At 39.6% G+C, this 23,134-nt stretch overlaps 1 protein-coding gene across 1 annotated transcript; it reads left to right on the top strand.

Annotated features, from left to right (window-relative positions):
* Window positions 1-383: 383 nt before the first annotated feature.
* On the top strand, window positions 384-23,115 carry PolE1 (DNA polymerase epsilon catalytic subunit 1). Its single transcript, XM_089641250.1, has 36 exons — window positions 384-598; window positions 682-805; window positions 897-1,115; window positions 1,194-1,423; window positions 1,502-1,828; window positions 1,932-2,032; window positions 3,314-3,455; window positions 3,546-3,678; window positions 3,747-3,860; window positions 3,978-4,152; window positions 5,506-5,883; window positions 5,969-6,087; window positions 6,180-6,319; window positions 6,409-6,591; window positions 6,670-6,907; window positions 6,992-7,747; window positions 7,823-7,987; window positions 8,096-8,266; window positions 9,182-9,269; window positions 11,361-11,506; window positions 11,590-11,822; window positions 11,906-12,031; window positions 12,119-12,212; window positions 12,302-12,483; window positions 12,579-12,775; window positions 12,900-13,050; window positions 18,376-18,531; window positions 18,635-18,843; window positions 18,929-19,073; window positions 19,154-19,338; window positions 19,418-19,542; window positions 19,636-19,880; window positions 19,963-20,128; window positions 20,331-20,509; window positions 22,093-22,225; window positions 22,933-23,115. Exons 1-36 carry the CDS (start codon window positions 516-518, stop codon window positions 23,098-23,100), a joined length of 6,726 nt encoding a protein of 2,241 aa, XP_089497376.1. The 5' UTR covers window positions 384-515; the 3' UTR covers window positions 23,101-23,115.
* Window positions 23,116-23,134: the final 19 nt, after the last annotated feature.

Here is a 23,134-nt window from a genome sequence, read left to right as displayed (position 1 = left end):
ATTGTTTTGAAAAATCCAATGAGCCCGATATATTAATTTTATATTTGGTTTTCGTTTAATACGGGGTTACGTCCGTGGGGATGAAATATTGTAATATTTCTTCTATTAAAGAATGACTTCACGGAAGTATAAGCATTCAAATTCGTGGTCAAAGAAAATGGACGTAAAGAGTGGTAAAGAGTAAACAATAAACATTTCATTGCCAGTATGAAAGTGAAAATAATGCTAGCCTCTGTCCGCAGCTACTGTTTCCGCTGAATTCCGAGATATTAATCATAGATTCTTTTGATGTTTCGATCATGTAAATGTTTCGATCCTACCCATCACTAATCCTCTAGAGGAGTCAATGTAAACATATTTTTATCTGTGACATTCGAATTGGCGCTTAAATTTGACATTTGACGTTTTTTGGTTGTTAGTTTTTGTGTAAAGTCATAACGATCGTTCAAAATTTAAAGTTTCGCTCATCGAAAACTCAGGTCTGCAATTATTAGCGTGAATTTGTTTGCATAATAATGGTTTGGAAACAAAATACTGGGAAATATCGTTCCGATAAAGGTGAATCGTCCAAAGGTGATGGATTTTCTTCTGCGTATCGGTGAGTATATTTACAATTAGAAATGTCACTTTACTTATCCAACTTAACGATAATAACTTATAAAAAGGGAATTAAATTTACAGGGAGGATACTTCGGAATCAAGAATAAGAATATCAATTGAAAACGATAAAATAGATGCCAAATATGGCTTCGAGAGATTACGAGACCATCGCGAAAGGACTGGCTTTCTGCTCAACATGCACACGGTAAATCATTGTGAAGAGTTAAGTTAAATATAATGACGTATTGGTTGATGACTCGAATTGCAATTGAATTATTGTTTACTTATTGATATAGACGGAGATCCTCGATGAAGACAGAAGGCTGATTGCAGCCATTGATTACTTCTTCATCGAAATGGATGGGTCCCGCTTCAAGGTATCCCTGGCCTTCCAGCCATACTTCCTCATCAACGCCAGGAAGCAATGCGAACAAGAAGTCATCATGTTCCTCACTAAGAAGTTTGCCGGAGTTATTGCCAAAATAGAAACAGTTGAGAAGGAAGACTTGGACTTGGTAAGCTTTACTTCTGGTGCCGTACCCATTCTTACTTATCCATGGGAATCTCTAACACATATTGTGTTTGCGTTTTAGGCCAATCATCTGTCCGGGCTAAAGCAAACTTATATCAAACTCACCTTTGTGTCCACCAACGACATGACCAAGGTTCGAAAAGAAATTCTCACCGCTGTTAACAAAAACAAAGTTAGAGAAAAGACAGACACCATCTATGCTGAAATGTTGACCAATGCACTGACCAGTGCTGCGGCTCTGGAACATGCCAAGAAGACCACGGATCACATGGAGAACATCTTGGACATCAGGTCAGTCCTGTCCCTTGAATGCTACAAGTTGCGTGCAATACCTTTGGTACCACCTGATGTATTCTGTTACTGTTTCAGAGAACACGACGTGCCCTACCACGTGAGGGTGGCTATCGACCTGAAGGTGTGCTGCGGCACGTGGTACACAGTGAAGCCGCGAGGCGGGAGCACGGAGATGCCGCTTATCACCAAGCGGGAAGACCTGCTGGAGAGGCCGGACCCCATCGTGCTGGCCTTCGACATTGAGACCACCAAGTTGCCGCTTAAGTTCCCCGACTCCCAGACTGACCAGATCATGATGATCTCGTACATGGTGGACGGTCAGGGGTACCTGATTACCAACAGGGAAATCATATCCACCGATGTACAAGACTTTGAATATACGCCCAAGCCAGAGTTTGAAGGGTGAGTAAAAAAGAAGTATTACTTTCACCTAACATTGTTATATGAATTATCTTCATCAACAATGAGAGTATCTCTATAAATTGTGTACTGTTATTGTTTTCAGATTGTTTATAATCTTCAACGAGCCCAATGAGATGGCTTTACTGCAAAAGTTCTTTGACCATATTCTAGATGTGAAACCTCACATATTTGTAACATATAACGGTGAGCTTGTGGAATTTTATTTTATTAAGTTAAACGTATATTATATTTTGTACAAAAACAAATGTAATTCTGTGGAACCCAGAAAACACAACAAGCCTTCCAATAAAAATACTTTATTGAAAACATTGCACCAAAAATTCATAAAGCATAAAAATTAGTTCAAAATTTTAATAAAGAGCTACATATAGTCCAGTAACCATGTACATCAGGATCTGGAGTTCTGATTTTTGCCGAGTTGTTTATGATGTTGGCCCAATAAAGAATCCAAGTTTCCGACCTCGAGCACCGAACGCAACATTGTCAAAAATCAAAAAAAACCACTAATTTTCTATCTTCAGTTTTTGGGGATTTTAACACTGAATGACTACAACTAAGATTATAAATATATCTTACATTATTATTTTTTTAATGATAAACTAATGTTTATACGACAAGGTTTTATGCATAGCACAAAGGATAACAAATTATCATGAGCAATAATTAGTAAAAAAAATAAATGCCGCCGACGGAAAATTTCCGTCGAAGTTTCGTATGGGATATTTTCAATTTGTATTGATATTTCAAGCGACTAATTATTGCTTATAATAATTTATATCTTACGTTTTTAAAGAAGAATAAATTTTCTACAATTTGAGTACAGAACCGTCTCTGTAGACCCAATCGTTTTTCAAAATACTGCTTTTCAAAATGTATGAATTTTTTCTAACTGCAATACTTTGTTTTTTTTTTGGGAATTTCGACCCTGTAGGCCTTTTTTCTTCAGGAAATGCCCCCTCCCATATTCCAACGGATGCTGAAGAGGTTTGAGGGTACCTACAGATGAACCACTCCAGTTGCAGCCTGTTCCTTGTATTACTTTATCGAAGCCTTGTCTGAATGTTTCAGGACCATAAACCCCCTCCCTTCCTCTCCATTCAAATCAAAAATTCTGAAATGGACTCTATTTATCAAGTAATATAGTTGAAGAAAATGAGAATAATTATTGATTTCAATTTCAAAACATTTATTAAAAATTAACTGAAACTCAAAATTACGTTAATTATAATAATAATGAATAACAGAAGTAGATCCATATTATTTAAGTAGATTTTCCTTTTTGAAAAGGCCCAGTGAGCATCGTCGGTTTATAAACTGGAAACACCTGCAGCAGGATCGTCAATGTCTTCTGTGAGATCTGATTATATGGCGAGCGGTATGCTGAAATAGGCCAAGCCATGATGCTTATACCGTAATCTGTCAGCCCCATCACATCTATTTTTACAATACGTATTTATTTTCTAGGTGACTTCTTCGATTGGCCCTTTGTGGAGGCTCGCGCTGAAATCCACGGACTGAATATGAAAAAGGAAATAGGGTTTTCGAAGCAAAATTCCCGAGAAGGATCTTACCTCTGCCGGCCGGCGATGCACATGGATTGTTTCTGGTAACTCTATTGGCTCCACAGTGTGTGTGTGTGTGTGTGTGTATGTGTGTGTGCTGATGATGACTGATGACTGGCCCGACTGTGTTTCAGCTGGGTGAAGAGAGATTCGTACCTGCCCGTGGGGTCACAAGGCCTGAAGGCGGTGGCTAAAGCCAAGCTGCGCTACGATCCCGTGGAACTGGACCCCGAGGAGATGTGTCGCATGGCCGTCGAGCAACCGCAGGTATAATTGTATAATAAATCTTGTTTACATATTTAACTTGTGATTTTAACTCCCTTTCTCTTGTGCAGGTGTTATCCAACTACTCCGTGTCTGATGCAGTGGCCACCTACTACCTGTACATGAAGTATGTGCACCCATTCATCTTCGCTCTCTGCACTATTATTCCCCAAGAACCTGATGAGGTAAGCACAATTCTATTTACAGTTATGCAGACTGTTTACCATAAGAGCTTGAGATACACATTCCATAAAAAGCATTTACATATGTTGTGGCATGACTTTAAAGATCTTCTGTTGTAGGTGTTGAGGAAAGGTTCGGGAACTCTGTGCGAGTCGCTGCTGATGGTGGAAGCCTTCCACGCCAACATTGTGTTTCCTAACAAGCAGCTAGAGGAGCTCAACAAGCTCACCCCTGACGGCCACCTGCTGGAGCACGAGACCTATGTGGGCGGACACGTGGAGGCGCTGGAGTCAGGTATATCACTACTAATGTATACACATATCTAACAAGCAGCTAGAGGAGCTCAACAAGCTCACCTCCGACGGCCACCTGCTGGAGCACGAGACCTATGTGGGCGGACACGTGGAGGCGCTGGAGTCAGGTATATCACTACTAATGTATACACATATCTAACAAGCAGCTAGAGGAGCTCAACAAGCTCACCCCCGACGGCCACCTGCTGGAGCACGAGACCTATGTGGGCGGACACATGGAGGCGCTGGAGTCAGGTATATCACTACTAATGTATACACATATCTAACAAGCAGCTAGAGGAGCTCAACAAGCTCACCCCCGACGGCCACCTGCTGGAGCACGAGACCTATGTGGGCGGACACGTGGAGGCGCTGGAGTCAGGTATATCACTACTAATGTATACACATATCTAACAAGCAGCTAGAGGAGCTCAACAAGCTCACCCCCGACGGCCACCTGCTGGAGCACGAGACCTATGTGGGCGGACACGTGGAGGCGCTGGAGTCAGGTATATCACTACTAATGTATACACATATCTAACAAGCAGCTAGAGGAGCTCAACAAGCTCACCCCCGACGGCCACCTGCTGGAGCACGAGACCTATGTGGGCGGACACGTGGAGGCGCTGGAGTCAGGTATATCACTACTAATGTATGCACATATCTAACAAGCAGCCTGAGGAGCTCGACAAGCTCACCCCTGACGGCCACCTGCTGGAGCACGAGACCTATGTGGGCGGACACGTGGAGGCGCTGGAGTCAGGTATATCACTACTAATGTTTACACATATCTAACAAGCAGCCTGAGGAGCTCGACAAGCTCACCCCTGACGGCCACATGCTGGATCAAGGAACTTTACTAAATTGCACAACAAATCGCCGCCCGCAGGGAACAAATCCATTTTAACTGCTAGTTATTCTAGTATTATAAATTTATTTTCAATGTTAGTCGTTTAATTATTTTATAAGCAATAATTATTAGCCTGAAACACTCATCCACATTAAAAAATCTCCTGATAAAAGATACATGACGCCAACGGGACTTGAACCCGTGTCCTTTCGATTTCCGGTCGACAGCTCTGACCACTGAGCTATGGCGGCTTATCTCTTATCCGCGAAATAATTCAATATATACTAGTGTTTCATTGAACAATTACTGCTTGTTACATTTTTTCACCTGAAACAACCAACTTTATTTTATATGAGAAAGGCATTGTAAGTGCTAACTCTCTCACTAGATGGCGTCGAGAAATGTATTGTCGTTTACTTGAAATTTGCTGCCCGATAGGGGACATAATATATCCATTTCCCGATAGTATTTTAATAAATTCTTGATTTCTCTCATGCTTTCTAGGTGTTTTTCGAGCAGACATACCTTGTAGATTCAAGCTGGTGCCAGAAATGTTTGACAAATTAATGGAATCCATTCCTAAAGTGATGAAACACGCCATCGAAGTGGAAGAGAATGTGCCTTTGGAGTTGGTGACCAACTTTGAAGAAATCTGCAGTCAGATTAAAGAGAAACTACAAACTCTCAGAGATCATCCGAACCGGCTGGAGAACCCAATCATATACCACTTGGATGTGGGCGCTATGTACCCAAACATCATCTTGACTAACAGGTTGCAGCCATCGGCCATGGTGAACTCCAGCGTGTGCGCCGTATGTGACCTCAACCGCCCCGGAGCCACCTGCCAGCGGGACATGGAGTGGGTGTGGAGGGGAGACTATTGTAAGACACTACGCAGTTCATAGCATGATCCCTATCTACTCTATGTACCGTTACAGTATGTACAGTTGAGTGGTCTGACTTGCAGCTCCTGCCAGTCGCAGCGAGTACCAAAGGATCCAGCAGCAGTTGGAGACGGAGAAGTTCCCAGCCCTGTTCCCTGGGGGGCCTCCACGCGCATTCCACGCCCTGCCCAAAGAGGACCAGGTCTCACTTCTTCCTTCTTCCTTGTTCTACCCTACGTTCTACATAAGGGCAAACTATATAATTTACAAAATACATATTAATTTATATTTCAGGCCGCTTATGAAAAGAAACGCTTAGCTGATTATTGCCGGATCGCTTACAGGAAAACTAAGATCACCAGAGAAGAAGTCAAAACTACTACCATTTGTCAAAAGGAAAACTCTTTCTATGTGGACACTGTCAGAGCATTCAGGTATTTACACATTACACACAGGGCGTACCCGATAGACTTTAATCAACGATTCCTGAGCTTATTATTAATATGAAGATGTCGATGTACAGGGACCGACGCTACGAGTACAAGGCACTGAACAAGCAGGCCAAGCAGAAAGTGGGGGAAGCGCTGGCTACGGGAGATGCAGGCGAGATTAAGCTGGCCAAGAGCTGCGAGGTGCTATACGACTCCCTGCAGCTGGCGCACAAGTGTATCCTCAACTCTTTCTACGGATACGTCATGAGGAGAGGGTGAGTTTGTCTTTTACTAAACATATCCTTCCCTCCGTGTGATAATGACGTAATGACGAGGATGTATCCCTGTTGTAGGGCGCGCTGGCACAGCATGGAGATGGCGGGCATCGTGTGCTACACGGGGGCACACATCATCATGAAGGCGCGGGAGATCATCGAGCAGGTGGGACGGCCGCTGGAGCTGGACACAGACGGCATCTGGTGTGTGCTCCCCGCCTCCTTCCCCGAGACATTCGCCGTCACCACCACCCACGCCAAGAAGAAGAAGATCATCATCTCTTACCCTAATGCTGTCTTGAATTCCATGGTCAAGGTAATTCACATTTTATTTGCGAATACTGAAAAGGGTGGTTTATGCATATTGTTAAGACTTTATTGAATTGTGTATTTGTTGTAGGACTCCTTTACTAATGATCAATATCACGAGCTCGACGACCCGGTCACCATGACATATTCTCAAAGAGCTGAAAATTCTATTTTCTTCGAAGTTGACGGGCCTTATTTGGGAATGGTTCTACCCGCTTCTAAGGAAGAGGGCAAAAGGCTTAAGAAGCGATACGCCGTATTCAACTTCGACGGGACTCTGGCGGAGCTGAAGGGCTTTGAAGTGAAACGCAGAGGTGAACTTCAGCTCATCAAGATATTCCAATCGTCCGTGTTTGACGCTTTCCTCAAGGGAGATTCTCTGGAGACTTGCTACGCAGCCGTGGCCAAAATCGCAGACTACTGGCTGGACGTGCTGTACAGCAAGGGTACCAACATGCCCGACTCGGAGTTGTTCGAATTGATTTCTGAAAATCGCTCCATGTCCAAGAAGTTGGAAGAGTACGGCGGTCAAAAGTCTACATCGATTTCTACTGCCAAACGGTTGGCAGAGTTTCTGGGAGATCAGATGGTGAAGGACGCCGGCCTGGCCTGCAAGTTCATCATCTCGCGGAAACCTGACGGCGCTCCCGTCACCGAGAGGGCTATCCCTCTGGCCATCTTCCAGACCGGCGCCAGCGTGAAGAGACACCACCTGCGGCGCTGGATGAAGGACAACTCCATATCCGACGACATCGACATCCGGGACGTGCTGGACTGGGGCTACTACATCGAGCGGTTGAGCGGAACCATACAGAAGATCATCACCATACCGGCCGCCATGCAGGGGGTACGTCTCGCTTCCATTTAACTGTTGCCTTTATTTGTAATTATTTCCCAATAATGTGTTTGTTTGTTTGCTTAGCTCCCCAACCCGGTGGAGAGGGTGAAGCACCCCGACTGGCTGCACAGGAAGATGCTGGAGAAGAATGACGTGTTCAAGCAGAGGAAGATTAACGAAATGTTTATCACTAATGCTCTGGCATCCTTCCCGCAGCCTTCCAGTTCTCAAATGCCCGACAATGACTCGGTATGTTTTTATTAAATTTCCTCTATGTCAAAACATGTCAATTAGTAACGTTTCTCACAATGCAAATTCTTGTAAAGACAATACAAATTAACCAATTGTTCATTTTAGACGGGGGATATTGAGGACATTGGTACAGCCAAGAAGCTGACGACCGGAATGATAAAGCCAATGGTGACCATAATGAAGAGGAAGAGAGAGACAAGTGCGCAAGAGGAGATCAGCAGGCATTCCTCTTGGAGAGATGCCCTAGGGCCACCACCACCTTTTGGAAACACTAAGGTACGTAATAACTTACAGCTTGAGCACTTTTTCGATGGTGGGGACCGACATTTTTTACATGTGTGTGAACTGTGAACTGAAATCTCACTACCCGGAGAATATAATGTAAAAATTTTTCAAACATAAATATTTTTTATTTTTTTTATTTATTAAATGAAAAAGTACATGTAAGTAATAAGGTTTACAATTTACAATGACAATATTTAAAACTAATCTTCCAGAGAAGCATTCGCTTGTGGTTCATTATTCATGGACAAGTCATGCGCCTAATGCAATGTGTAAACACAAAATAAATTAAAACTAACTAAACCATGTAACTTTCTTGAACTAAACAAATGGTTCAGTATTATTTTCGGCATTTAATTAATTTCGGGATTTAATGAACTGTCCGAGAATTGCTTACGATCTAGAAACACAAAGAATGTAACGAAACGCCTTAAGGAACATCTCTGATTATCCTTGCCTGCGCTCTGGTTTCTGCACACTGAGAAATACATGAAAGGACCATTCGCGCGCAGGTCGGCTGGTCGCTAGTTCTAGTTAGTAAGCTTCAAAACGTGGTGCGTGCCTGTCACTTGAAAATAATCCCGAATAAATGTTAATATTATATTTCTTCAAATTTTAATTGCTTTTATATTTGTAGAATTCATTTACTTTAGTGTAGACAAAGCATCACCTGTTTTTTTTCTTCAGCATGATTTGGGAATATCTGGCGGGTTCTGTCCCCACTGCTCCCTGTGAAGAACTGCCACTGGATAACGCTCCCACAGCACTTTTTATGATGCCATTTTAAAACCACTGTAATAATTTTGTTAAAAATCGTTTCAGTACCTTTTTAGTATCCATTTTGTGCAATGCTTTTTTAAATATTCAAAAAAACCTTTTAATATTAATTTGTTGTTGTTTTAATAACAGAAAGAACGAATCGCCTGGATTGTCTTCCAGAAGAAGAAGTGGGCCTGGCAAGCGGCCCAGAGAGGAGTCGGCTCCAGAAGGAAGAAAGGTCAGTCACACGACCATCTCACAATAATCTTTCCAAGGGACCGGACCAAAAAAACTTAAGTAACTTGTTAGCTAAATAATACGTCACTTTGTGACAGGTTGTGGACCCCGCAAATCAACTTTGACTCCCGTCCAGGGGAGTCTTGGACGCCAAACTCTGACTAAATCAGAGTATGTTAAAATGCGGAGAGCACGAATACCCAGTCTCAGAGCATGGGCAATTGATTAACATGACATTTCTGTAAAGGTTTCGATCAGGGTTTCTCTACAAATAAAAACCAGAGGTAGGTAGATAATTTTTAATATTCTATTGTGCTGATAAATATTTATACAAATTAATAAGGTAGGACTCACCCCGGGACCATTAGTACACTTTCCCTACTCTAAACTAACTATGAATCATCCACGGCGGTAAATCTGCAGTGGAAGAGGCCCATCTCGCCTCCTCGTGGTGATTTTGACGCCTTGTCCTCCGCGGCATCAAGATAATGCGTCCTCCGTGACGACCAGCTGGTGGGAAGGGACCCTTAGACCTTCTGTGTGCGTGATGATCATCCAGACTTCCAGCCGTTATGATTGTGAGCCCCGTATCGTGTTTGCGGCGCATCCGTTTTAAATATATTCCCGACGGGAAATCCCTTGCTGCAGTTATCTAAACTCGCGGGCGTAACGCCTACTAAGTAGAACGATTCTTTTGATTAATCCGGAACATTATATTAAACATACGAGCCGGGCCGGCACTGTCCTCGTGTTTTAAATCCCAGTCCAAAAATCTCGCTTATTACGCGGATGAATACAGATATACTTTTTAATTAACAACTTGACATTTTCTTCGCCCGAATGTCGTCAATTCCGAACTTCTTATTACATTAGCACATTTGCAATTTTAAATTCTGTGACTGTTGTTTTAACAGCGGGCTGCACAAATCCGCTGTCAAAACCAGAGTGAGGAAACGGAAAACCAAAACCACGCTCGCGCCCAAAAAAATTAACCAGTACCGCCAACATATACGACTAATACATTGAAATAGTACCTAACTACTTTAAAATCGCTTCATAACAAACTTTAAACTTTAAAACTTTTTGTAGGATCCAAATTTTGCATTTTTTTAAATTAAATTTATCCTAGTATTGTGCAAATAGTTTATTAGTATTACGTAATATACACATATCCACAAGAATCCACAATTAAAATTAATTAAATATTTTTATTGTTTCTGGCTACAGCAACATAGTAAGGGTGGGTAAATATGGGAAACGAAAAAAACCAATTTCCTGTCTTACAATAAATATATCTGTCCAATATCTCTATTTCGCGCATTAAGGGATAGGACTTAAATGCAATTTGCATGCTTAATTACGCGACTTAAAATTTTTCATATTTTAATTTATTTATTACTAATAATGTCTAATACATACTAGTAAAATCCAGTAAAAAAAACAGCAGTAAAATAACAACTCCTATATGAACAATTGAATACCTAAATGATGACATATAACATATGGCATCTTTGTTTGAAAAAATCTCAATTGTTAAAATACACTATGTAGGTAGATCATTGTGTATACGACCCGTGACGTCTCTTGTAAATTATTATGTAGTAGTTATTTGTATAGCATTATTCAGTTTGTCTTTTTGTATTGCTTTAGATCTAATTATCTAAGTACCTACCATATTGTAGTCATTTTTATTATTGTGATTCATTCAGCCCTTGCGTTTTTGAAATAGAGTTGGTTTACCTCCTTTCAAAGTCTCACATAATATGCTTTAGCAAAGTCTTACATTTTATGACTGTTGAGTAAAAGGTTCATTTCAGGTACCTGGGTGTTTTGACTTTTGACACTATTTGTCCATTTACAATGCACTTGTATCATAAACTACATATTTTAAAAACAAAAGAAGAAACATAAAATACATATTTTATGTTTCTTCTTTTGGGTAATGAATGGCATTTACATGCCCCTTTAATCCTTCAAGGATACTGTTCAAAATGTGTCCCTTTTCTTAATCTTGTCACAATTAAATGGGTTAACCTCTCTTCCAAATATGTGGCACGGTTTAGAAGTAGTGTATGTAATGAATGTATTGCAGGTAAGAAGGGTATCTGCATCAGCAGGTCGGACGAGTCTGAGGAGTGCCTGGCGCCGGTGCGAGCCGTGGGCCCGGCGGCCACGCTCGGGGGCTTCCTGAAGAGGGCCCAGCGCACTCTGCTGGACACTCCCTGGCAGATTATACAGGTATATCATCTCTTTGTTTACCATATCTCACCGCCATACCTCCCAGAGACATTTCAAGTAATGTGTATTTTTATGATACTCAGCTGTACGAAACGAGTGAGCCAGGACTGTTCAAGTTGTGGGCGTTGGTGGGCGCCGAGCTGCACCAGGTGAAGCTGCGAGTCCCGCGCGTGTTCTACGTCAACCAGCGCACCTCCCGCCCCCAGGACAGTGGGGACCTCTGGCGTCGATGCAACCGCGTGCTGCCGCGCGCCCGCCCCGTGCACCACCTCTACCAGTACACCGTGGCCGAGGAGCTCTTCCGCCAGCACCAAGAGTGAGTACTATCATACTACCCCAACTGTCTCGCAGGAGCCTTGTGACTTATAACCGTCTTGTTCTATATGTATTGTGTTACAGGGAGTTGATGGCGGAACTGTCTGCTCCGGAGATCGAAGGCATCTACGAGACCCAGGTCAGTTTGGACTTCCGAGCCCTGGTACATCTGGGATGTATTTGCACGGTGGATAAAAGTGAGGCAAGAAAGTAAGTAATCTAATTACATTGTATAAATATTTAATATAAGTTAATTCATTAACCAATTAAACCTTTTGTTTGCATCCATCTTTGCAGGTTGATTTCCAACGGGTTTACCAATATGGAGAATTTCACTCTGAATCAGCTTCAGTTCAAGAGTGTTGCGTATCAGCCCTATCTGCCGAAGACTGTAAGTTTTCTTTAATCAATAATACCTGGAATATGTTCCTAATTACCTTTTCATAACTTACTATAATCTGTTTAACTGTACCTTTGCAGAATTCGGTGGCCCCCCTACGACACGTGTTCCTATACCAGCACCACTGTGGTGCTTCATCCCGCGCCATGTGGGCGCTCTGCCTCGGGCCCACGCGGCGCGCACATATCTTCGTCCTCGACTCCGTACGCTCCAACCAGATGCCCAATATGAAAACCCTTTACAAGGCTGAGCGCCAGGCCAAGTGACTACACATATACTACCTTCCTAGAATCCACAGTAGCCTATATATAGCCCCCTTTACATGCATACATCACAGTAAGTTAATGATTATTTCAGAATTACCAGCGGCACTGATGAAAGCCAACTGCCACCCGCCGATATGACATTCGAGGTGCATTGCGAGATGGAGTTGAAGGTTGTGTACCGGCTGATCCAGCGCGCGCTGCAGGACTACCGCGACGAGAACAAGGGGCCCACGCTGTGCGCCGTGCAGTCGGCCCTGCCGCTCCCCGCTTTGCAGAGCCTCATGCCGGGTGAGTCATGCTACCCTCATTACCATTACCTATTATCAGGTGTAGCTGAAGCACTGCCGTGTTTATCGTCCGTGAGGCATATATTTAGAATGACTTTAATAGTTGTCACGGTGGTTTGTTTCAGGACTGTGCGAGTTCCCGCTGGTTCCCATCCACGTGCGCGACGTGGAGACACTGTACGGCGCACTGGACTGGCAGCGGCTCGGTGCGCGGTCCATGGTGCGCCACTACCTCAACGTCGACGCCTTCATCGAGCTCTCCACCGAGCAGTGCAGGTAGAATGCTGTTACTTTTGTATGATCTGCCATCCTGGTAACTAACTAACTAACTAACTAACCATCACGCCGTTTCCCCGCAGGGGTAGGCAGAGAGGACGGACCGCCAAACAACTCGGTCTTGGCACACACTCCTTGCCTCATTCACATTCATACATCGTCTGTAATAACATGTAGGGGGGAAAATTTGACCAAAAGGAGAATGTGCAATATGAATGAGTATTTTCCAATATATTTACTTATTTATTACACGCCTAGTGGGCTTTTACACAATAATTTACAAGCTATTTGTATTAATGTAAATACTTAATTTATTTATTAAATAAAACAATACATCCACCTCCATAGATCTATTTGTATATAGAAAAATAAAAGTGATTGAATAAACAACATTTATATTGACTAGTTTTAGATAAAATATATCTCCCAGATATATTTATTTCCGAGACGGTGAAGTTTCAGAATCGGGGAATTTTGATAAGCCAGTGTCCAAATAAAAGGATAATACATTTCGGCAACATTTCTTGGCAACATTATTGAAGCTGTTGACGGAACTATTAATCTTCCTTTAACATTGTCCTTGCATTTTCCCATCCCATTTTTACCTATCATTATCTGACTTTACCCACGTGTTTGTGTGATATTTTACAACAGTAAAAGTGACTGCCAAAGCAGTTGATTGATGGAGTCTGTTTGATGAACATCTATTTGTGATCAGTGCTGTTAATAAAATCAACTCAGGGTAGAAGGCCTGTGCAGTGAACATATTCGGTTCCCCCAGTGTGTTTCGTATCCAACCTGGATGTTATGGAAGCTTGTGCTTGAAACAAATCATATCTCCTGTGAGTGAAACCAACCACCTTCCTTACTCCATGTTCACCATCTCCAACCATAGTTGTGTCAACTTCAAAGTTCACAATTAATATTTTACAGTTCACTCTTGATTTGCCTATTGCGATCACAGAAGCAATTCAGGAGAGTCAATTATCTAATGCAGTATTTTATGTAATATTATTAAATCTGTTCTTATTCTTCTTTCTGAAAATTTCCATAGACACATTTTATCCATGAGGTAATTGTAATCAATATTTTGTACAGGAATATGCAATTTATAGTTTATATACCTGACGAACTTATGTTGGATATTTTCAATATTGTCTGAATGAATATTAAAAAAGGGAGACCATAACGTAGAGTTATACTCTAGATGGCATCTGACAAGGGTTTTATATACATAATATGATAACTGTGCCTAAATTATTGAAGTCTTTTGCAGCTCTCAAAACAAAGCCAAGAGGCTTAAGGGCCTTGTTTATAATATTATTAATTTGATATACAAAAGTTAGTTTGCGATCAAATATAATACCTAGGTCAATAATTTCACTAACGCAATTTAATTTTTTTTCATTTAATGCGTATTGAAAAAATATAGGATTATTTCTTCTTAAACAAAATGAATGAACTGACATTTATTAATGTTCACAATGCTAGTTTATTGATATCTCGAGTTATTTTTTAATGTAATGCAATCATGAATGTGATCTTTTTATATAGTTTTACGTCATCGGCAAACAGTAGCATGTTTACGTCAGTAAACACGTGGACAATAGCGTTTATTAATATTAACATTATAAAATGGGACCTAGTCTTAATTAAAGTTATCACAAAAAAACCTTACAGATTCTCGACAATACAGTTATTTAAAGACTTCACCGTACTGAACATACAGCAACTATACATAAAAATTATAACTTTATATTACCAAAAAGACAAACTTAACCATCATACTATACAACACAATTACGAAACAAGAAACAGATATCAACACATGACCCCGAAGATAAATACCACCTATGGACAAAGACATTTTCATAATCTGGCCCCAAAAATTTTCAATTTAATGGAAAAAGATATTAAAGACCTGGCAACAAGTGTAAATATAAGACACAAAATCCACACATGGATAGTCAACAAAGGCATTGTATACTGCGGACAGATAACATCTACAATACTATAAATTATAACACACTCCACACGCCTGTATTTTTCTCTTTTGTTCTCATTCATTTATTTGTATTTTCATTTTTTCTTATGTTTTTTTTATTTATCTATCTAATTATTTATCTTTTTTTATTTATCTTTTTTATTTATCTTTTTTATATATCCTTTTATTTATATCTCTGATTCTATGTAAATTCTCACTATCTAAAATTAGATTAAACTCCTGCCACCTCAGAACAAGCTCAGCCTAGTGAGGAGGATTATACCAGAAAAATATATGTTAATTTATTGGTTAGTAAATAATTTTTAAAAATTTAAAAAAGATAGGAGCCTTGCGGCTCTCCACTTGAAGCTATAAATTCGTATTAATTTGCGATATTTATTTTCACTCTAAGACTTCTTTCTAACAAACAATTTTAGTAAATTAGCCTAAACTACAAATTTGGCCAATTTATTAATTAATATTTTGTGGCACGCCTTGTCAAAGGCCTTGCTAAAGTCAGTATATATTATTTTTACTCCTTTCTTGACAATCTGGTTCACTTGTCATTTTTATGAGCTACTTTTTTTATTATATGTTAAAGTGATCAATTCGGGACTAAACCAGTTTGAAAAATGAAAATTTTTATTATGGCACAATGTTTACAATAGCATCATTTAGAATATCATTAAATTTATTTACATTGTTATTAATATGGGCGTTTTCCAGAAAGGACCAGTCTTAAGTTATCAGTACTCTTTGGAGAATTTGCTTTATTTAAGTTGTAACATTTATTTATTTATTGTTTCTTTACATTGTATCCTTTTATGCGTTCGAATTTTTAACCTCACTAGGACAAGCCTATGTAGAGGTTAATAATTTTACAAAATAATAAAATAAAAATAGCACAAAGATTATGTATAGGGTTTTCCAATAAGAGGGGTTATTTTATTATGTCTATAAATTAAATTTTTATTTATTTTATATACAAAAACACACACTTGCCACAAACTACACATCACTTCTTATCACTTATCACTTTCTTATCACTTCTTTTATTTTATTATGTATATAAATTAAAAATGACAGCTTCAAAAGTAACATCTACCGAAATAGCGGGCTATTCAAAATAACACCTCTTATTGGAAAACCCTATACATATTACGAGAACAATATTGTTACATTAACGTTTCTACGAATTGGGTACCTATTAATCTATTTCCAGCCAATTCATTACAGTATAATATAGTAAACATGTAGGGTGACCATGATATACATTGATATTAAATTGCATGAAAAAATATAATAAACTATTATTTTTAAAAGGAGAGAAGAAAGAAAGAGAAAAAAAAAACATTATGAAAGGAAAAGGATAAAAAATATACATGTACAAAATGTTATGCCACAATTTAAAAAGACAAAGATGAAAGAATATGTTGGAAATCCTCGGCTAGCACAAATAATATAACATTCAACATTAACATATTAATAACATACAATATAACATCAAATGTACACAAGGAATTTGACGACTTAATATGATCTGGAAGGTTATTACATAGAAGTAGAGCCTGGTATGTATAAATAATGTTTTTGTCCAAATGAGTATTTAGGGTGAATTGCCATAAAGTTCAGACCAGAGCCAATTCTTGTATTACGAATTTGCCGAGTTCTTTTCGCAAAACTAATATTGTTAAAAAATCTGCACAACGTGTGATAAATAGTTGTTTTAAATTCATGATATTACATTCCTTATAAAGTAACTGTGTAGGATATCTAAAAAATTTCTTGTACATAACTTTGTGAATCAGTTTTTGGTTTTATTACAGTCTTCAGGCAGGAACCCCAGCACACTATAATATACGATAGTAGACACTGAATTATAGCAAAATAAACTGTTTTTGATTTTTCCTTGTCTAGTACATGTCTGAGATCTTTAAAAATATAGATAAGTCTCCTAATTTTATTTACCAACATTTCGACATGATCATTGCACCTCAAAAATTTATCAATTTTTACCCCCAGGTATTTGACGCTGTCACTTTCTAATGGGTTGCAGTTATACTTTTGCACACAATTATGAATAGTCAACTTATGAGAGGTATGGCTGACTTTTATAAAAAATGCTAAAAGTGATGTATTTGGTTTTTTTGTGTATTTAAAGTAAGAATATTATTACTCAGATATCACATTTATCACCTGTATCACATTTTTCAAAAGTTTTACTCCAATTTTTACCCTCAAATATTAAGGCAGTTACCTGTAATTTTTAGACTGCATAAATCGTTTATATAAATCAGAAATAATATTGGCCCGAGCACACTACCTTGTGGGACTCCAAATAAGATTGATTTACTATTGCTTAACATTTTATTTATTTCTACTTGCTGTGTTCTATCACTAAGGTAAGATCTGAACCAACCCATTGCTGTATTATTAATGCCTAAAGATAATAATTTCTTAAGAAGCAGCTCGTGGGAAAGAAATCAAAGTCTGTAATTATTAACATTTTCATGATCTCCACCTTTGAAAAGAGGTATAATCTTTTCATTTTTACAGTGAGAAGGAAATATGCCATTCTTAAAACTATGATTAACAATATGAGTTATAGGACCAGCCAACTCATAAACAATCTGTTTATACACCATGATACTTGCCATCGATACCACAGGAAAAAGACATTTTTAATTCATTTATAACTATTAGTCTCTAACTTCATAAATGCTAGTAGTTTTAAATTCAAAACTATCTCCTGTAACTTGAGTACCAGGTATAAAATTGTTAACAAGACACATTTCGTTGGTTTTATTTGCACTGCACAAGTTTTTTGCACATGGTTTGACATTTTTAGGATATTTGTCATTAACAAAGGGGATGGTAAACGTCGGCAGCAGGTTCACTGCAAAAGACTAAATCAAGCACACAAGATTGTTTGCTTTGGCGAAAGTGGAAAAGAAATCAAAGGCCAGATTGTCAGATTGGTAGAATTGAAGTAATTGGACATACCCAGAATCTGTCTCTCACTAGGATTAGTAGTAGACATATTAACACCAGATGATTCAGGGTCATCGTGGTTCCAAGATATGTTAGGCAGGTTGTAGTCACCTACATATTACAATAATTTTGGCACTGGGATAATAAACATTAAAATTTCCACATATTCATTCTAGCACAAGGAACACCAGAACATTTTGCAATTGAATAGGTATTGTGCTGACCCGGGTATTCACAATGTGTAATTGAATATTGGATAATGGTATGGAGCATTTAATCTCCGCATAGGAAACACTTTTTGCAATGGATTATGTTTAAGTGTTAAATGTCAAGCACTTAATTGATTTCAGATACTTCCACTTACCTTTGGGAAACATGCCGGCGGACCCCACCTTGTTTGGAGCAGATCTGTTCTTCGCTCGCAATCTTGTGAAGCACAACTTTGTGCTGTGGTGCTCCAACATGGACAGGCCGGATCTCGGTGGCAGGGAAACCGATGATAATATGTACGTTATTCTGCACTTACAGACAATACGCTATAAATAATATCATAATGAGTGCGGAACCAAAGTGAAAAATGTCCATTTGTATTTTTACCGTCTGCCGTAGGCTGGTGAGTGAGAGTGAGGAGTTGGGCGCCTGCAGCCAGAGCAGCCCGGGAGCCTACCCAGGCGTGTGCGTGGAGCTGGAGACCGAGTCGCTGGCCGTGTGCGCCCTTCTGCAGGCGGCGCAAGTGTTGCACGCCGAAGGCACCAGCGTGGCCACCAGCTTCGGGGCCCAGCCGCAGGCCCTCATCCAGGATGCCATCGCTCTCTCGGGTCAGTATCGTGCACTCTGCAGTCTGTAGTCTGTCTCTTCTCCAAGTTGGGCCATAGTAATAACATAACCATTCTGTTTCTTCAGGACCCGGAGCGGCAACGAGCTACGATGAGTCTTCTCAGTGCAGCGCAGCCTTCAAGGTCCTGCGCTCCATGGTCACCTCCTGGCTACGAGACATCTCCGCCTACAAGAATGTCTTTGCTGACTTCCAAATATCACACTTCTACAGGTATTCCTTCTGTACTTGGACTTGGACGGGATGATTACATGTTATATTGTTTCCTAAGTAAAGTTGGTTGCGTGTTCCAGGTGGCTGCGAACCCCCACTTGTCTGCTGTATGACCCGGCGCTGCGGAGAACTCTGCACAACCTCATGAAGAAGCTGTTCCTGCAGCTCATCGCCGAGTTCAAGAGGCTCGGATCTCAGATTGTGTTTGCTAACTTCAATAAGATCATACTGTGGACCAAAAAGCATACTATCGCTGATGCCATCGGTACATTTATTTAATATATTGTATATTGCATTATATACATATTTTGCAAAGCATATTATAATACCTTTGTTTGTTTCAGGCTATGTTGAGTTTGTTGTGCAAAGTATACGAAACCGGGAGTTGTTTCACGGCATCGAGATATCATACAAGCAGTGCTGGAACTACATGCTGTGGCTCGACCTCGCTAACCACGCCGGCATTAAGGTATATTAATATGTATAAATTACTCGTGGTATGTTTCAGTTCAGAGTTCCATCCCAGTGAACGACATATGTAATAAATAATTGTGTATTGCAGGGTCAGCTGCCCAAAGGCCTCACAGAAGTGGGCGAGGCTCGACCACCAGAGTTGCTGCAAGAAGACATGGATGCAGATGAGGAAGAGGAATCCATCGAGATGAATTGGAACCTGATGGAGTACCTGGTGGAGGCGGTGCGTGACCCCTTTGCGGCCGCCGTGGCCGGGTTTATCAGCGCCGCGCATACGCAGCACCACCAACTGCCCGGCCTGCTGCGCGGGGAGATGTCACAGAAACTGTTCCAGTAAGGCAATCACTGAAACCGCAAAGCTTTTTAGAAGCTATCGGAGAGACCGGCCAACTAAAACATCATCTTCTAATTACAGAATAACTGAGAAGATCCACAACAAGATGCCCTCCTTTAAGTGGGGAAATGATGGCAGCTTGATGAGTGTGTACTACGATGGACAAGATGGCAAGAGAAATCCCGCCCTGGAATTTGTGAATGCAATTTGCAAAGTTTTTGAACTAGATTCAACTATGGAAGAAGAGGTATTCAATCGATTACTTGAAAACAGTTCTGTAGAAATTTAATTTTTTAAATATGGATTAAAAAAACCCATCAGTCAATGTACAAAAAGATTAAAAAAAAACAAAATAATCGTGGAAAGTAAATAAGTAATAAGCACAAAATTGACTGATAACTGCTGGCTACTATGCCTCAATTGAAATCTTTTTTATTTGTGTTCCTCAGGTGAATCTGCTACGCCGCAATCTGCTACGGTTGATCGGCGTGGGGGAGTTTAGCGCGCTGGCCGTATGGCGGGACCCCTGCTCCTCCTTCACTCTGTGCGAGGTCATCTGCAAGGTGTGCAATCACTGCCGGGACATTGACATGTGCAAAGACAACCACCGCAATGTGGACAAAGATTGGTGAGTTAAATTCACAAAACTAACAACATTGATTGATGCCAGCGCTGGCCGTGTGGCGGAACCGCTGCTCCTCCTTCACGCTGTGTGAGGTCATCTGCAAGGTGTGGTCTACTTCAGGGCAAGATTACATTCTCTGACCCGTACCAGCACATTAAATTCCTGCAGGATTCTCCTCTATGTTCTATCCAGCCAATAGTGTACCGCTCTTGAAGGGAGAGAATTGAGATGCTCATTGATTCTGCTTTTACCTGTGGATCCCACCTAGGAAGGCATAACTAGATAATGTGGTGTGGCATAAAACTTTGCGGAGCACTTTGTGGTTTATAAAAACCTGACCTCAAAGCTGCTGGAAACGAAACATGAAACAGAACAGAAATATAAAATGATAAAGAATTTGTCAAATTCAGAATTAACAATATCATCTTCCAACTAATTTTTCCCATATTTTCGGCATCTACCTTTTTATACATCTATATATCTAGGTTACACACCAATTTCATTAGGAAAATATGGGAAAAATTAGTTGAAAGATGATACTATTAATTCTGAATTTGGAATATGAGATGGACAAATATGACGCTTAGTAAATAGGTCCCAATGGTTGATTGGTTTAAGAACCCTGTCCCGGAAAGACAAGAGATCCTGGGTTCGATTCCTAGTTGTGACCGTTATCTTTTTATTTGTGTGTATTCCATATCTGTATTATTGGCTTTTTTTAAATTTAAATTAAACAGTTAAATGACCTAGTTACAATGGTAGCCATGTTCAATGATGTTGTAAGAAGTATGCGAGTGGTAGCCTAGAAACCGGACAAGCAAATCTTGCAATACATACTTATTTATTGTTATCAAGTTTAAGTTTTGTAGAACTCCATTAAAAAAAAGAATTCTTTTATATATTTAATAATATTATTAAATTTACAATAAAACAGTTTATAAACAAGTAATAATTATTACTACGTGAGACATATAAATTAATTATATCATTAATGAATATATAAAAGAAAAACAAAAAATTGCAATACTTAGTTTTAATATAATTCATAACTTTATTGCTAGCCCATTCCTCTTGGATTGCTATGACATGCCTGAAAACTTCAGCCGTAGTCATTGCCACTTCAAGATACCACATGGCAGAATAGATGTTCTAGCGCACCATAGCATGACGATAGGAATGGTGCTATTTAACCCCATGAGACGGATGAAATAGAGATTAATAGAGACACTTCTACAGTGTCAACTTTTTTAGTTTAATTTTCATTGACAATAATCCAAAACATTTAAAAGTTAGTTTTACACACTGCACACTGCACACTGCAGTGCACCTCAACGTAGTCATCATTTCATTGGACTGCAAATGTAGCCAGCCACTTAAAGGGGTTAATGAAATTTCGTGGATATAATTTAATTGTTCTTAATCTTAAACTTTTTTTGAAAAAGTCTTTCCAAATATTAAGAATGTCAAAATAAGAAATGTTGTAACTTTAATTGGATGATATATATATATATATTTTTAAATAAGTATAACTTGGAATAGTTAGTCTGGCTAATAGAGACGCTTAATTATAGAATTATTTGTTGCAGTCCCGTGTGCCAGTGTCCCATCTGCGGAAGTGCGTATGAGAATGCAGAGTTGGAATGGAGGCTGTTGGAAGCTCTAAACAAGAAAGCTATGTCCTACTCCCTCCAGGATCTCATATGTGTGCGTTGTCGGCAGGTCTGTAATACATATCTTTACTTCTGTGCATTATTTGACCACGCAGTCTTGCTTTTTAACCTTTAATGGCAGGTAATCTCGAAAGTTGAAAGTAAATGGCGTTGGTGTAGTTGGATATCATTTGCATGATATGACAGCTAAGTTGCTCGGTTTAAAAGATTTATTTAAATTGTTGATAAATAATATGGCTGGAGTTACTAAAATATCAATTGGATAAATGCAAAAGTAATTGCCAAAAGGGAAGACTTGGTTGGTTTATATAATTGCAACATATTTCAGATTGTTTTCCTATGAAAGTATATATCTAGGTACCCATTTTTTTAACAGAATAAGTTTTCTAGAAGGTGGCTTGCGACAGAAATAATAATAATTTTCCCCACTAAAATGTTGAAAAGTGAGGTTAACAAAGTTTTGAAATGGTGCTCATTTATATTTAGAAAAGCTTTTTCTTCAAATTAGACTGTACTTACGATTATAATAGATTACAGAGGAATCACATAGTCTGATAAAACAAAATGTTTATTGCAAACACAACAATTTTATGTATTTTTAAATCACAATCCACTTTTAATCCACCACTTGGAAACCTATGTTCAGGCGTTCTCGTGGAGCATAAAGACATAATACAACATTGAGACATTTTAATTACTATTAAAGTTGGCCATTGCTAGGAATATATCCAACTACATGTGTTCTCTCTCCGGCAGGTGAAGAGAGACAACCTGGCCACGGTGTGTACCTGCGCCGGGGACTTCAAGCTGATGTTATCCAAGAAAGACATTATTACCAACTTGAGAACTTTCAAGTTAATCGGAGAATACTTCAAGATGCCTCTATTGAAAGAAGCCGTCGCCTTTCATCTACAGAACACGTGAAATGTGATTACATTAATTATTCAATAAGTTTTTG

This window comes from Hesperophylax consimilis, chromosome 16, assembly GCF_061612785.1.
Source record: "Hesperophylax consimilis isolate HC1 chromosome 16, BYU_Hcon_1.0, whole genome shotgun sequence".
NCBI lineage: Eukaryota > Metazoa > Arthropoda > Insecta > Trichoptera > Limnephilidae > Hesperophylax > Hesperophylax consimilis.
Note: the sequence above shows the minus strand (reverse complement) of the source record. Positions and strands in the feature narration are given on the sequence as shown.